Source organism: Cyprinodon variegatus, unplaced genomic scaffold, assembly GCF_000732505.1.
Source record: "Cyprinodon variegatus isolate N-32 unplaced genomic scaffold, C_variegatus-1.0 Scaffold68, whole genome shotgun sequence".
In the NCBI taxonomy this organism is placed as follows: Eukaryota; Metazoa; Chordata; class Actinopteri; order Cyprinodontiformes; family Cyprinodontidae; genus Cyprinodon; species Cyprinodon variegatus.
In genome coordinates, this window is record NW_015150521.1 from 1,725,248 (window position 1) to 1,742,681 (window position 17,434).

Genomic DNA, 17,434 nt, shown 5'->3' on the forward strand with positions numbered 1-17,434 from the left:
CCTCACAAATAAAACCTTGTGAGGACTAGCCAAATGTCTTCACTTGACAAAAAACAGTCCTCAATGTGATGGGGAAATTGGAAAAATGGTCTTTACGACTGGTTCTTATACAGCTACACACACCCATACACATATATAAAGAACACAGCTAGTCTATAAAACAGAATGCATGTACCTGACTTCTTAATGCTGAGTGGACTGATTTCGCATTTACACTTTTATATGTTATACAACATTTGTAGTATACAAATGTGTTTATTTTACGGATTGTTGTTTAGATTAGATGAAAAAAAAAACTAATGGTTTGTTTGTACCCAATAAAACAATTAAACATGAAAAATACTTTTTCAATAAATCCCTGGACTGTTTCTTTATTACAAATTAGGATGATAGTTGGTCTTAATTCACTGCAAATTCAAAAATTCTTCATCAATTCATTTGGAAAATAAAATAATTGTTCTTTGGTAGTACCATCTCCATCTTATTCTGGGTTGTGATTTTAAAATGTAGCATAGCATGCTCTTGTAGAGTTCTCTTTATTTTACTAAATGCTGGACTGGATATGATTGGTTTCAAAAATTGTTAACAGGAGACAAAGTCAAAAAAGAAAACTCTAGAGTGTAATAACACTAAAGTTCTTGGCTGTATTGCACATGTCTGCTTTCGCATGTAGAAAAAAAAAAAGTGCTCCTTGTTCCAACTGTTAAGTTATCATCTGCATCCTGCTGGAAAACCCTATTCGTTAAACACAGATTATAAAGTTTGGGAATACCTTCAAGCCTCAATAACCCAGGGCAATAGTAATGTATGACAGCTGCAACAGCACAACCGCTGGAGAGGTCTTTAACTTCATTCACTTCCGGAAATATCGGCTTCACTTTGGACTGTATTTTATCCTTCCTGTAGCGGAGCTACAAAAACACACAAACAAGAAACTCATAAAAAACTGCAAGTTTCTAAATGACCTAATCAGTTTTATGCATTAGCTAAAAGCTTTCATTGTGGACACAAGTCAAAATCTAAGCAGGCAGCAGGTCTTTCTTATACGACAAAGGACAAACAGAAAGTCATGCTAAAGACATGCAACATGAGTTGAGCATATCAACGTTGGTGACAGAGGTATGGACAAAAACCCAACCAATAAAGAGGTCAGAAGGTCAAGATGGTCTCAAGAGGGAGTGAAAGAAAACATCAGAAGTATAACTGCAGGTTATAAAAACAAAGGCAGGAGCAGCTGGATAAACTCATCTCTGATAAAATCCATGCAAAGACACAGCACCTAATAAACATTGCAGTTTCAAAATGCAGCTTTTTAAAATCTGATTCATGCACCACTCATGATGCCTTTTGGCCCTGTTCAGCAGTGCTTATTTTATAAATTGAAACTTTTTAATTCAGTTCTGTTAAGTGCAAACAAAGATTGGATGCAAAATGCAAACTCAAACCGGCCCATGGGGATAAAAATAACAGACCTGATGAGAATTTTCAGAAATTTGATGAGAACACTGGATGGATGGGCGGATAGGGAGGATGCAGAGAAAAGGATGGAACTTACAGGAACAAGTTTCCAATACCAGCGTGTAGGACACTGTCAGAGCAAATAACAGAAATAGAAAAGAGAGGAGAATGGAGAACAGGAGCACAGGGACAGCTATTAAGTATGCAGGAGAGGAATGAGACAAACCGGACAGGATTGAGATGAACAAAGTGTCTTGGAATTGCAAAAGAAATCATTATCAAGTGTTTTATATTTAAAGTTGTTTAACTCGATGGGAAGCCTAATATAGGTTTAATTTGACCATATGAATGAGACCTTTCCCTTGTTGCTTTTTTGGTCTGTAGTATAAAGTATATTAGTGATTCTGCATTGAATCACTTTTTTTTAACACTGGATAAATAAATAAAAATATATTGTGACAAACTTGAATATTTAAATCTTTAAAGGGCTTAAAGGGGCCTTAGTGACATAACAGTGAATGTTGGCTCTATCACTTTAACCTCTTAAGAGTAACAAAGGTGCCAGCACCTCCTATAGAACCAATGACAGATTTGGAGGTGCATGTGCTCAGCAATACTCACAGAGGGCTCAACAGGTTGGGGCTCTGTTGCTGCCTCAGAGTCATTCTGAGCTCCTTCACTTCGTTCTCTGAGCTTCTGGTTTAACTAAGGACAGAATATCAGAACTGTCAGATTGTTCTATAATGGTTCTATAATAAATTATACATTACAAGTCAGTGTTAAATAGGGACGATCAATTTAAAACCTACAAAATACCATAAAAATGTACATTTAAAAAAATATTTTTGTTGCCCGATCACTACTTACCACATTAACCCAGTTAAGTAGAGCATCTTCCCAGCTAGCAGCTCCATCCACTAATTCAGCAGATCCATATGTCTTCACTGCAGTTACAGTCTCTATGGCTCCCACTGCCATCAAAGCATCCATCACTGCCAGATGGGCGCTCTGCACAAATTATGAAAGAAAAAGGAAATTAAATAATGATCCTTTCTGTGACAAGATCAACCAGTTTGAAACTATATTATTGTTGGACAATCATTTTTATTGATTTTTAAAATACATGGTTTGCAGTACAGCAGATATCTCAGGACCTGTCACTGTTTACTAGACCTGTCCTCTAGAGGTCACTATAACCAAGCAGTTGACCAGGAAAAACTTCAGAGAAACTTTTTTTCCACCATGCAAACTGACAACAGTAGATGTGGGTGAACTTTGGACCCATGTTTGTGCATTCATTAAATCATTAAATAGGCAGCCAACCTGTAATATGATAACACACAGGACCTGGACCAGTCATTCTTAAGCTACTTTCTCTTTATTTGATTTACCTTCAGCACAGTGAAATATTTCCATATGACTCATGTAAAAAAAAAAAAAAAAAAAACATACAGGAAGTGTCAGATGAAAAAAAGAGGCTGTTACTCGACGGCGACAAAACATAATTGTAAAAGAAGAACATCCATGAGAGCAAAGGTGTCCATATCTGATTGCATTATTTTCAAAATTACAAATACCTTGAAACTGATTTCAGGACATATTTAAAACCATACGTTTCAAGTATTTCTTCAAGCACAGGAGATCATTACAGAGCCAGTTCAAATGCTCTGAGCTCATTAAAATGTAGAACCAACGTTATCAGCTCAGTCAAAGTGAGAATGTTAATTCTTTAAACCTGTTAACTTCTTAGACTTTGTATGCCTGTTTGCATCACAGCATTGATACTTAAACTTTGCATGTCTAAACCTATTTTTGAAGCATTTAATTTAGGGTTGGACAGCAGGCCAAACAGAAAGAAGGATTAAAATGATTTTTATGCAAGCACATTCCTTTAACAATTTTTTTTGTTTGGAAATTATTTGCACAGTTTTGTTTTGTTACTATTATTATATTAATCAGTAACAGTGTCTCCCTCCTAAATGGTTTAACCGAGAAACCCAAGAGTAATTTTAAATTGGTAGAGAAAAGACTGGTAAAAAAATAAAAAAAATAGCCTATTTTCACCAAAATGATTCTCTGTTAATCTAAACTTTTGATCTTAATCTGTGAAAAATCAATAACTAGATATTTAACTTCAAAGCAAACCTAATTTTCCAGGAATTCTTAACTAGCCTGTAAAACTTGTCCAAACAAGGGGTAACAGTGGTTTAGCTGTGTGAATGAGCCCCTAAACCCAGCAGTAAAGTGCTGACCAGGGCAGAGCAGGCTTGTCAGATGATACCGGGGCAAGCTCTGCAGATGCGTCCATCCAACAGGATTGTAACCCTCGTCAGTAAATACAAACACAGACTCCATGGATGCCCTTCATACATCAGCTAACAATAATGGAAAACAAAAACTATAAAACAAAGGCTTCTAGCTCCCAACTGGATTTTTTTTTTTAAATCCAGTTGTTAACCCACATTAATATTACATTAGGGCTGAAACAATTAATCTGATAAATTTTGATTAATCAATTATTGAAATAATCGTCAACTAATTTGGTAATCGATTAATCGTTAACTGGAATATAGACTTTAAAACATGCCTTTAGCTGAAAGAGTGACACATTTAAAGCTGTATTTATATCAAAATTGTAAATGCATATAGATTTTGCATTTAAGAATAAAAAAATGTCATCAGTTAATATGCTCTATCCAGAACTCCTCAAGTGGAAAAGTTTTAGTTTCACCTGGTTTGATTTCGTAAAAAATCTTCTATAAGGAACCTTTTGTTATCCCATTATTAATTGATTAATTGAAAACATAATTGACTGATTAATTGATTTGCAAAATAATCGTACCTATATCAGATACACACTTGTAACACAGTAAATTGTAATCCATGTAACTTTGATAGTGCATGAATCAAAGGAGATCAGGAAAGAAAATAAACCACGAGTACTGAAGAAGTACAGTTAAACTTCAGTTTTGATTTAGCAGCGTCTACATCAGTTTAACAAACATAAGTAAAAAAAAGTTATAAAAACAAAACAAAAACAAAAAATCTACATCCGAGTGGCCAAATCCATCTTTGGTATGAAGTTCTGTCACATTTAAAGGTCAGTGGAAGGTAATTTATGATAATAAAAGAAAGCTAAATCAAAACAGGAGGAATGAGTTGTAGCCACTTGCAGATTTGCCACTGTAGACCCAGGGGAGCTCGCTAAGCTAAATCACAAGGTTCCCTAATGAGTAGAGAGAGAAACCACTCCAGCACACAGCTCTGAGCCTGCCAGATCACCATAACAACCAACCAGCTGACCCATAATGCATCTGAGTACAGGCCTAACTGCTGTACTGATCTGTGCTCTGTGCTTAGCCCTCGATCTCAGCCCTGAAAACATCCCTCACCTCTGTAATATCCTGTAGAGAGGAAAAATAAATATGAAGCAATCCCCTTAAGATTGAAACATAACAAAACAAGAAAACTACTAAATGATCTTTGTTTAATAAAGTGGGAAAAGGACATTATGTTGATCGCTAGACAAAGTCATGTTGAAGGGATTATGTCTGAAATATGACTTAACCCCATCCCCCATCCCCGCCTTGCTCCTGTTTGACGGGGCGACAAACATGGGGATCAAGCAGGCCGGGGGCCCAGAAAGGGACTTTGGAAATGAGGTTAATACCCGTATGTATATAATTTATATGACATGAAACGGCTCAAGATGAATTTACACCAATTTTTTTAGAGGCTCATTTCAAAGTTGGAAAATTGATTATATTCTAAGCAACAACTAACTGAAGCAGAAAACACTAATAAAAAAGGTACAGAGATGATGCTCATCGTTTCTCAACGTTAGACTGTTCCTTTATGTTTTGCTGATCAAAAACCTGCAAACACATTACAATAGCCTTTTAACAACACATCAATTCTTACTAACTTTTTTTTTTTTTTTACATCTTCTCCATTAATAGCAGTTTGTTAAACTTATTCCAGGTGAGACTCCTGGATTTTTGTTGAAACCTCCTAACCTGGCAAACACACTCTGAAGGTGAAGATGAGAAGGAAGAGCTGGCATGGGGGGAGAAGCCAGCTAGACAACAAGGCGGTTGAGTAAGAGGTCACACCTCTCATTTCACAATCCTAGCAAGGCTAACTCCTATTTTACAGCATAGCGCTGCTCAGCTGAGAGTTATTGACGTGAAGGAATCACAGCCAGCATTTAGACAAATCTGTTTGAAAAGCAACTGCAATCATCCACTACATGAGACAAACTGGGGAATGGAAGGGTCTATTGAGCATCTCTAAGATGTCAACCAATCATAAACGAGGACCTTCGGTCGACGCAGTAGATTATGTCTAATCTTTAAGGATCCTTATCCTCAAATTGAGGAGAAATGGGGGCTGGGCAGATACAACCAGAACAACCCAATTACTATATAAATATAATACTTTAATCAAAACTTTAGAAACAGTCTTTACTTTTAAAGAAACATTTTTCCTATTAAAAAAAAAAAAAAAAACATTCAAACACCCAAATCAAAATATAACAAAGAATGGCTCCCTAGGATTATTATTCATTCGCACTTCGTTAGAGAAGATCTTTCACCCTTTGTAAAACTACAGTTTATAACATTAATATAAGAATATATATTATAAAAAAGATGAATAAACATGATCAGATGACCCTAAATAAGTCTTTTTTTTTGCCCTATTGCGACTGAATTTCATAAGAACCTGTTAACAATAATGCAACAACCTTTAGCAACCCAAAACAAATCTACAGTGAGAACGCAGATTACTTGGCAGTAGCACTGGTTGAAAGCATAACCATGCCTCTCATCTGGAAAAATGTGAGGCTTCACAAACGGATAACTAGCCGCAGATTTCCACGGCTGCAAAGCTTTTTTACTGGCCTGGATCCACACTGATGCTCCATCCTTGATACACTGCAGCATGACCCACTTTCTTTGCTTGCCACACAAGCTGCACCGCCAGTCACTGGCAGACAAACTCACATCATTCGCGAATAGCAAGCGCAGCACTGACAGACACACCCAAAGAAGAGCTTCACACCTAGTTTTGAAAACAGAGACCAGCCATTGTTTTAACGGGAAAGTTCTAACCCACAAAAAAATAATTATTTTATGCACTAAAGGCAACAGAGATGGCATAAAATACAGATACCTGTGCAGATACATTCAGCTTATTTTGCTTTCCTACTATGACCATTATGTTTTTTTTGTTTTTGTTTTTTTTAAAATCACCATATGAATTAAAGATCAAACTGTGCAAACTTGTACAATGCCTAAACTGCTAATCAATGGTATTAACAAAGAGAAAGGTCCTGGAGGATGAAATGGATGTGAAAATATGAGAGTAAATTATTCTGGGCCTTCAAAAACTCCCTCCCTCCCTCCAAAAAAAACAACCTACTAAAGTAGCATACAAAACCTTTTACACTTGTTGTGAACAAAATATACAAAGCAACATCTCAGTGAGATCTGCCGTTGGTCTGGTGTCCATACGACAAGTACTAGATGGAATTACTCCTTTTCAGGGAGGTTAGTTGAGTGGTCAACAAGGAAGTTATGTAAATGAGTTTGAATTGGATGGATTCTGCGTGTTGTGTTGCCTTTAATTAGCAATGCATCTCTCAACGAACCCAGGCCCACAGAAACAGAAACTTGGTCATAAGTTTTTCTTGGGCCTTCTCCTGCCTTCTTTGCATAGTGTTTGTGCTGTGGCCAGTGTATATAGGGATTAAGTAGAAACTTGTTAAGGACTCTCAGATGAAGATCTGGATCTATAACAGGTGTGTTTCAGTCTCAGAGTTAGTCAGCCATCTGTGTGTTATTGTTTCTCAAAAGGGCAAGTCTCTATTGTAAAGGGACTTTGGGACTTAAGAAAACCTTTGATGCTCCAACACGTCATAACTCTGCTGTTAAATGCGAAGAACACAACAAAAAAACAACAGAACAGAAAAGAAAGGGCCTACAGGTAAAAAATAAATGAGGATATGACAGTGGCAAAGAAGTAGGAATAGGAAAGCTTAGAACAGAGTAAATAAAATAAGAAAAATCTTTAAAAGGTAGGCAGTATATCAGAAGAGAGAAAACGCATTTAAGAAAGAAAACTGCATTCTTAACAAAAAGAGGTATATCCAGGTAGAAAATGAGAAAAAAAGTAAAAGATTTAAAAATAAAAATCACTAATAAGCACCTTGACTAAGAAAACCATGACTGGGCTGATACTAATAAACTGAAGGTGGTAAATCTTTGGTCCAATCTATTTCATAAAACTCTAGACAAATTACCATTTCCCTCAAAACAAAAGAGGATTCAACTTTACAAACCAAAATGGTGAAGAAAAAAAAATGGTAAAGAAAAAGAAAAGAAGAAATTAAGACTACCAAGATTTCTCCAAGAACTGCTGAGAAACGGACTTATTGATCCAATCTCATGATTTAGCTCACAATCAGAAAACCAGGTCCTTCCAAAATATCCACTCGTATGTCTAACAGCTATTCTTCTCTACAGCAGAAAAAAACCCAAGGTGCTGCATGTGTAAGTAGAGATAGCAGGACTGCACGGTACGCCATCACACTGTCAGTACACTGATTTTTCCATCAGGCCCTTTGTCTTTGGTAAGCACATATAAGCACAATTTACACTACCCTCTGAAAACCAATCCCTGCTGAGCTTGGATCAGTTAACAGTACCGAGCTTGGTTCCTTACACAGGCTAGCATGCAGCTTTTGGTGAATTTATTTGACAGAGTCGGAGAGTCAGAGTTGGAAAGTGGATACGACAAACAATAGTCTAACCAGGGCTTGCAGACGCAGGAAACGACAGGACTTGAGTTTTATCACACTGCTAAGCAGAATCATCACTGGAAATCATGTGGCACAGTAGGGAAGCTTGTATTTTTTACGAATGTCTGAAATTTCATAATAACGGAGGCTGATTGTCAGGGGATGACGCAGCCTGCTCATGCACTCTTTGTCATCTGAGAACCGAGCCAGAACTGAACCTCGCAGAGCCCCACCGATGAACTAATACCAGTTTAGCGAGATTCGGTTGTGTCTTGCACGGTCTGGTTCAGTTGTGCGTGCCATTTACACTCAACAGTTATCTCAGTTACCGTGCTCGGACTGATCTCAGTACGGTTTCCAAAGGGTAGCGTAAATGGGGCAATAGACACTGCTTTGAGTGATCTGTTAGGATCATTTAAATAAACAAAACTGAACAGATCTACCCTGAACATGATTTAATTGTTGCCAACGTGTTGCAACCAATGACAATCAGCTACTTTTTAAGGTGCCTAAACTAAACAGAAGCTTTTGGGGATCATGCTTTCTCTGTGGCAGCCCCAAAAATGAGGAAAGGCCTTCCAATACAGATTAAAAAGTCTCTGTATGATTTTAAATCGATTCTAATAACTCATCTTTTTGCCTTGTCTTTATAGGTCTTTTATGCTTTTATGTATTGTAAGGGCTTTATGTTGTTTCACCATAGAGCACTTTGGTCCCTCAAGAAATATTAAAGTGCTTTATAAATAAAGCTATAAAATCAAAAAAGGTGAATAATACAAACTGCAGTACCAAGCACTCAGCTGCTGTGGAACAAACACTGTTCCCCATACAATGTTCCAACAAATCCCAGGAGGCCATCATTAAAAAATTTAGTCTGCAGTTATTCTGTGGGAAGAGGAAAATGTGTGGTTCGAGCAGAAACTTGACTAAATACAAAATATACAGAAATAATGCTTTTTTTTAAGGCTATAATGATTTGATTGGTAATCCTTTCCCGGCTGAAGAGTTCAGAGCAATATAATGTTACAAGAAGGCTGAAAGACATACAGAGCTCTTTTGTCAGTGGCTAAGAGGACAAACCTGTTTCTCTCGATTTAAACTCACCCAGCCAGCTCTGTGTATTTTCTCAACACAGCAGCTAAAGTTTCACTAGAACTCTTTACCTATTGTAATGATCTGGACCATCAATTGTACAAAGTCTACCCCTCACACCCTGAAAGTAAAGTAGCCATGCCTTGTCCTCGCAGCTGGAACCACTCATCTTTTGAGATCTGATGGGGAAGTGAACAGCATGGGGGGAAGGGCTGAATGAGTAAGGGTCTATTTGATGTCCTTTAATCCTCAGAATCAAAGCATAAACATGGCCCAATAACAGCAACCAAGTGAGCCTGACCTCTTGCCCTTTTTCTGCTGGTTTTTATAATAACAGAATTGGTTTCAGTAGATAAAGCTAAGGCACATACAAAAAAAGGAGGAAAATCAACTTACCGTTTACTTATTACCATTCTCTATTTAAACAAATATTATCCCAGTGATGCAGCTGAAACATCACTTGGGATTTTTAGGGGCAGTAGGGCGAGTTGACTCGAGTTAATCAGAAACTTATATTAAAAAAGGGCACAAACGAGTATTATTTATAATGCATGCCCTGCTTTAAAATTGCATATTTTTTGTGCACAAAAACTTTTGCGGTTAAATCTAAAACTTTACCATCTTAATTGGTTTATGTCGAAGGTCTGCCTCCGTCACTGTTGCTCCGTGATCTTTGGCGACTACTCCTCGCTGAGAGAGTTGGTGCAGCAGGGTGACGTTGTCTTTGGGCTGCGCCTCAGATCCAGCACTTCCAACTATAATGCTGTAGATGCGACAATATAACTCTGAGGACTGGAGCAGGCGTGTGACTGGTGGTTTTAAATGCTCCTGTTCATATTGATCACAGTAGAAGGGGTCACGCAGTTCTGCAGGGACATTTTCTGTAAACGAAGGAAAACAGATTATGATTAGACTATTAGCATAGTAAAACCATTACTTAGTAACAGTCATTGTTGGTAAAGGTCATGCAAAAATAAAAAAAACAATGATGACACATCACTAGTAAAACAAAAACATTTGGATAACCCAAGTAGTCATTTATCAATTTGAGAAAAATAATTTAAAAAAGCTCAAACCAATGCAACTGCAATGTTAACAGGAAATTGTATAATCTGTGGAGGTGAAGTTATGGAGGAACTGTTGAACATATAAAACGAAAAAGAGAAAACTGAAGATCCTGTTTGACTGGGAAACACCTTAAGGAAGATTCAACCACACCTGCACACAAAGCAGATCCTGAACTCAAAAAAAAAAAAAAAAACACAAGCCAGAGGAATTTTGAAAAAAGCAATTACATTAAAACAGCAAAACTACAATTTGACAAGTGGCAGAAAGAACATTCATTTCAATCAGAAACATACAAAAAAATGCATCAAAAGATATAGGAAAAAATGTAATAGGTGATAAAATATTTATTAAACGGTGTGATCCTGCACACCGAATCATATTGGGAGGCTTTAGCCATGACAATCAAACATCTGAATCAAAAAGCAGCTCACAGATGCTCCAAAAATAAAGCAACTTTCGAGAAACACGGGTGGAAAAATGTACCTTCAACCGAAATTAATAACTATTAATAAAAGCATATCCTAAATATCCAGTAAAATGTTATTGGTTATAACCACTTAGAGAAAAAAAATCCTTCTAAATATAACAGCATCAAAAAGTTAAATTAATTGTGTTAATAATTTGATTTTACTATGATTAGAAACTAAGGAAGAAAATCTAATTATTCCAAAAGATTTTAATCTGAACAGTTACCAAAAATCTAAAATAAACGCATGCTTGGCATCGTTTTTTTTTTGTTTGTTTTTTCTTTCAGGTTCACTCAATAACAAAACAAAACTTCTAGAAATCTTTTCTTAAAATGAGTCATCAATTGGAAATCTGACGTTTTCAAGAAAAAGAAAATGTGTTGTATCCATTTAAAGTTAAAAAACAGACATTAGCCTGCCGTGCATTCATCTCATCTCTAGTCCACCAAGATGGGCATTACTAAGAGTCTGGCGGTTGTTAAGTGTTTCTCCTTCTGTAACGTTTTACTTATTGGGAGAGAGACCAGGAATCAATGGTAATGGTTAATGTTGCTACTGCTATATTCACATGTGCACTCATACACAGAAGCCAAATGTTAATGGGTACCCTGGCAAGGTGGCAGGTTTACAAGAAAGAAAAAGAAAAGTGAATATATGAAAACTGGTGAGAATGAGCTATACTAATTTTTATTTTCTCATTAGGATGATTTAAAAAATAATTTTATCACAATTTCAGAAGGATTGCATATGGAAAATAAAAGGTTAGGACTCTTTTAAAACACTACTGATATTGTGCCTAATTCTTAATGCCAAGAAGAACACAAAGATGGTAGCTACTTCAGTTTTAAAAGTTGCCTTCTAGCTGGTTAATCCTGCCATTTATACCCTAGTGGCAGAATGATCTCTAGAATCAGTTCACTTTTTGTTGCAAAAAAATATATATATATATATTAAGATACTACTATTCCCAGCAGCTAAGATCATTTAAATTTCTGTTATTTCTAGTGCTAAACATTAAGATTTATTGTGCGTTTCTGAGATATCTCTTGTCTGCAGGTCAATCCCAGGCAGCTATTGAGATCCATCTTCCAGGCACAATCCTGTCAGACGTACAAAACCTCCCACTGAAATAGCATAGAAGAATAGAAAAAAGTAACAATTTATTTCAGTCTCATTCCTGTTTCTGAATATTATTTCAATGCAAAACTGAAATTTTAAATTTCTGATTCACTTGCAAGATACATGTAATGTAACAAGAGTTTGTTTAGTTTTCCCTTCTCAATCTAAAAAGGGTAATATTTTTCTTGATTTTGTGTGGTGAAAGTTTTTTTTTTTTTTTTTTTATAATCAATGAGTATTATTAAAAGACAACCAACAGAATACTGCAAATAATGCTTTTGAACTGTATGCGGCACACCCACAAAGAAAACCAGTTTTCAAGTGAAACCATCAATGTGTGTCTACATAAATCTCTTGCACTTTAAAAGGGTATTCAGAAAGTAAAACTAAAGCACAAATTAATTTTTAACCTTTAAGCCTAAAACTGATCATCACTTAATATAATCAATAATGCTAAAGCTAAACTTCCATAAGCACTTACATTAAAGCTGTAAATAACAGTAAAATATTAATGAGTTTATACAAAAAAAAAAAAGTCCCAAAATAATGTGCTAAAAATCTCCCCTGGAAGGCAAAGCAGTTGCAAATGGCACAACTCAGAGATGAGAAAGACTGATATGGGAGTAATTTCCTTATGTGACTTACCATGAACAAAGACTTAGTTCACACATTAAACATAAACCAATGTAGAGCTTTCAAGTAACAGGTCCACACAGAACTGCTCATAAATATATCTATAAACCAGAAGTAATGAAAACAAAACAAGTGGAAAGTTATGAAAAACTGCTTTCTGTGTCATATTTTAATGAAAAAGACATGAAACAAAAACATAAAAATTGAATATGACTCCTAATTTATTTGCTGAAATTAAGGCAAGAACCTCTTTTTTTTAAAAATTTTTACAGGTCATGGAGTCAGTGCTTTATCAGTTGGTTAGACTGAGGAGTCAAAAGTCAAAACGTGTGCAAAGTTTATTGACTCAGTACCACAGGCGTATCACTCCTAACAAAAATAGATGAGCAACTTTTCATCCGTGGAAGAAACCTCTTATTATCCAGACCAGGAGCTAAAATAAAGCAGCTGAGCAGATATGCAAAACTTTTTTTAAATGCAAAACTGGATAAAGTTATAGGAAATGTAGAGGAACTGACAGTTTACAAGCTACAGTCTTTGCAGTGTTAGTTGGTATTTAACCTGACATGCAGTTAGATAACAGGAGACGTGTCCCCTTTCATTGACTGAGCTACTATAAAGACTGGGTCATAGAACATCAACGCATGCCTCAGAGTGGACACAGCACACAGCTAAATGGGCTTTTATAAAATATTGGCACTCAGGAAATGCTTAAAGTAATGTTCCTCAGAATTTAAGTTTTTATAGAATGACCAGCTTTGGCATTTTACCCTAAAAAACTAAAAAATAAAGTTGAGCCTATTGCAAGATAATATCTCTATAAGCGCCAGGAAATCTGCTATTTAGTAAATAATTTAGTGCCATTCAATATATTCCTGCTTGTTGTTTTAAAACGTCTTCATCATGTGGATGAAAAGATCAAACAAATATGATTATCCATTTTCTAGAACAAAGCAGGTACTGTTCTGCTGTCCCAAAAACCTAGCTTTAGGCAAAAGAGTAATGTTAGGAGTCCACACTCCAAGTAACCGATTAAACTCAAACACCAAAGATAACTTTATTTATTTCATTTCAGAGGGCTTTAGATTATAGTACACATAGGTTTGCACTTAACTATCAATGTGCAACAACTGGGTCTGTCAGTTTTATTTTACCTGTTCTTGGTAAAAGGGTAAAGCAGAGCAGACAGTGATCAAATATTGATCACAATCTGATTGAAAGATAAATCACACGGAAAAAACAAACAAACATGAGAAGCATGTTGTCTTCACATGCCCACAAAGATCCACTTACCATAAACATGCTATCCCTGAAAGCCCTTTGTATCCTGTAACATTAACACAGGCACTGCTGCACACAAGGCTTAATTGCATTAAAGGGCCGGTGTACACTGAACAACGTCCTATAGAGTGAAAGTGATTACATTACGACTCCTTCTGAAGCAAACAGGACAACACTAGAGAAGTATGTAATTTGAAGAGATGCATGGAGCAAACTAAATGTCTGGACTCACTTATTTAAAGCATACACAGACCTTTAATAAATAGAGCGTTTTTCAGATATAAACAAACCAAAAATAAATTTTTACATAAGGGCTTTGCAATATTTTGAACACATATGTCTAGGAGTTAAGAAAATGATTAACAGGAAAAATTTGAGTCTAAAAAGGGTTTAAGTACAAAAGGATTTGCTTTCTATAGTTGATATAATGGTTTTAAAATGGGATTACATCAGAAAAAAATGGCTTTATGAATTGGAAAAGGACGAAAACGACCTGGAGCCACGGAAAAATAAATTACCGTTTAGCAACTGTGTCCAAGGATTTGTCCTAAAAGATATCACCTTGTACACTGACCGAACACCAACAACAAACTACCTGCATTAGTCTGTATTTCACCTGGACCATAACAACAACACAGGCTGTTTCTTTGCAGGATTACAAGCAAACTTATGTCCCGTTTTCTCTTTTAAGTAAACCCTGGTTTTATCTAACAGCAGTAAAGGAAAGACATAACACAGACACTGTTTAAAAAAAAAAAAAAAAAAAAAAAAAAAAAAAAAAAAAAAAACGATCACAAAACTGAAAACCAAGGATTCTTTTTAAAAACAAGCCTCCTCCTAGCCTAAACAGGTATATCGTGAGCTTCGTTCTGCTTAATGGAATACGGTAGCTTGAGTCACCCTCAGATGACTCACTTTTTTTTTTTTTTTTTTTTTTCATTCCAACTTCCAAGGTGAATCCAGTGTCCTGTTAACCATTTTAAATATAATTGATATACGTTACAATCTTCTATGGAGACAAACCACAACTCTGCTTCTCCCTTTATAAAGTTGGGCTAAAGCAACAATTGGAACTTAAGTTCATTATTTTAGCTTTAGAATGATTTCCTTCAATGCTATAGACATAAATTATTATTAATGCTGCTTGCTGTCCTATTTCATAAATCTTCATCCTTTTTTTTTCATGCCAATGATAAATACTTTAATTTAGCCCCTTAAGCAGATTATTGTGACTAAACAAGAGATTTTTGGGAGCTTATAGATGACATACATTTGATTATATCGTGCATAACCTTTCCTATTTTAGGGCTGTGAACACTTTGCTCAATGAAAAACTACATGATAATCCTAACCTATTGTTTTAGGTTTTGATTAATTCAACTACCCTTGAAAAGTGAATGCGGCCTAGCCTGGCTCCTCCTGGGCTATCTGTCCTTACCAGCTGAATTCCTGGGAAAGGACTTGATGATGTCATCCTGCATTTGCATGACTCTATCAGCAAGGCCATTGAGTTGATTAAGACAGAAACTAAGCCTGATCAGTGTTTGTTGTCATATCCCTGTGGCTTGGCATTACTTTAACCATAGGGTGGGGCTGAGGTGCTAAACTGAGTACACAAAGGTGGCAACAGCCTGGAGTCCTAAACCTATGACCTGTGAGGGATTTTGTAACACAAAAGTTCAATTGCTGAAGAAGAAAAACAGAATATTGGCAGAATAAGCAAGATTTGTTATCTGGACAAGCATTTTGTGATTAAATCACCTTGACTAGTGAGAGTTCCTCTTGTAAAATTCAGTCAACTAGAACAAAAAGGGCACAGAAGACTAGTTTGCATCATAGCAGTACAACATTTCAACATGTCAGTAGAGCTGATCGTATAAATTGTCTACTTTTACACTGATATAATCCAAGTTAATGTGAACCAAATAAGGGAAAAAAAATTATTTTGTATAAACTACTTTAAACTGGACAATTTTTTGCTGTGGTTAGATTGTCAATCAGGAATTTAGGTTACTAAACAAACTGGAAGGAGGTGTCAAAGTACCATAGAGGAGAGAAGAACATTATTACTAAATGTATTTATCCCATTTCTATCTACTGGTAAAATTTACAGGAGAATTACAGTTAAGTCTGTCTGCTGTTAACCGTTATTGTCGCAGATTAAATAATAATAAAGCTATATATAAGACTATTTTAGGAAATAAATGTGTAGGGTTTATGTGCAGCCTGTCATTTCAGACCTCAGGCTGGTGTTAGGACAGAGGGGTTAGCTTGATAAGGGAGGCCTAAAAGAGGAGGCCCGTTTCTCTGACATACATACCCATAGAGACAGAACAAATGACATGTGTCACTGTCCAGAAACGCACACAGTGCTAGGGTCCTCCTTTCTCATGCGCCTCTTTGTGCTAAAATCTCCGAACAATACAAACACTGCAGCTGCTTTCCGTGCGTGAGGTTTTCAGTAATATAATGTAAACACATTACCAGACGACAAAAGAACCAGGGTTCCGATTAAAGCACAGTTTTAATCCTAACGGTTGGAACAAAAACCCACCTGAGCTCCCGTAGGACTTCGCCAGCAGCCATCCTACACTTGCGCATATTTTGGATCTGCTGCAGTCATACAGATCCAGCGGCTTTATGTCTGGGACCACAAAAGTCTTCCTCTTAGTGGGGGAGTCCACCATAGCGGCACTGTTAAAATAACCCAAAAAATCCCAAGCGATGCTGGCGAAAGGTGAAGGAGACTGGATAAAAATACTCAGGCAACCATTCTTTTAGTTGAGTTGTATTCCACACGACCGCAGGGCTGGGAATACGGATGTGGTTTCAGGTTTTCCTCGGGAAATATCCGCCCAGGTTTTGCTTCCAAGCGAGCTAACGTCCTCTTCAACGTCCTCTCGAGGACGAAATATCCGCTTCTTTATACTTTACAAGCTATTAAAGCTTAGATACGTTGATATGTTACAGAAAGCCGGACTATTCCCCCCTTGTATCAGCCTCTCTTCGTCCGCATTGCTGTGTTTGTCAGTCCACTGTACACAGCTCCACTTTATTCCAGTCGATGAGTGACTACCAGGTGCTCCATACTGGCATCACTCGCGGATACCACGGACCAATAGAAATGGAGCATTCGCAATGAGGGCGGGGCCTGCGTGTGAGAGCAGACAGCAGGTAGAGGTGTGGTAGCAGGTTTGCTACAGGTGCATCTGGCATGTGGATGAATCCCTGAGGGGACAGCATTCAGTTGCTTTAAACTGAAAGCGATTTCTAAACTCAACTTGAGCTATCCGTCTACAACAATACTAATAAAAACTGAATATAAATGTATCGTAACATTAAAGTGCAAAAAACATGCTATTAGTAATTAACTTGCAAAAACCTTCTTGGGCAAAACTAAATATGGTTGCTGCTTGCACCATGAATGTGATCAGTTTTTTTTTTTTTTGGCAATGTGTTACTCAATGATAGACTTATTCTAGATCTGCAAAATAAATATAGTGATTTAGGTTCAAAT

General features: G+C 36.5%; 1 protein-coding gene across 4 annotated transcripts in view; it reads right to left on the bottom strand.

Moving 5' to 3' along the window:
* The window catches only part of camsap3 (calmodulin regulated spectrin associated protein family member 3), a 25,484-nt gene extending 8,501 nt beyond the window's left edge, over positions 1 to 16,983 (bottom strand). For 3 of the 4 annotated variants that reach the window (XM_015372061.1, XM_015372059.1, XM_015372057.1), the window contains exons 1-6: positions 16,472 to 16,983; positions 9,968 to 10,230; positions 2,326 to 2,466; positions 2,080 to 2,163; positions 1,556 to 1,588; positions 773 to 911 (exon numbers count right to left, since the gene is read on the bottom strand). In XM_015372061.1, the coding sequence (XP_015227547.1) occupies positions 773 to 911; positions 1,556 to 1,588; positions 2,080 to 2,163; positions 2,326 to 2,466; positions 9,968 to 10,230; positions 16,472 to 16,604 (793 nt within the window). In that variant the 5' untranslated portion in view covers positions 16,605 to 16,983. The remainder of the gene's footprint in view (positions 1 to 772; positions 912 to 1,555; positions 1,589 to 2,079; positions 2,164 to 2,325; positions 2,467 to 9,967; positions 10,231 to 16,471) is intronic. The other variant, XM_015372058.1, reaches the window with a different exon arrangement.
* Positions 16,984 to 17,434: the final 451 nt, after the last annotated feature.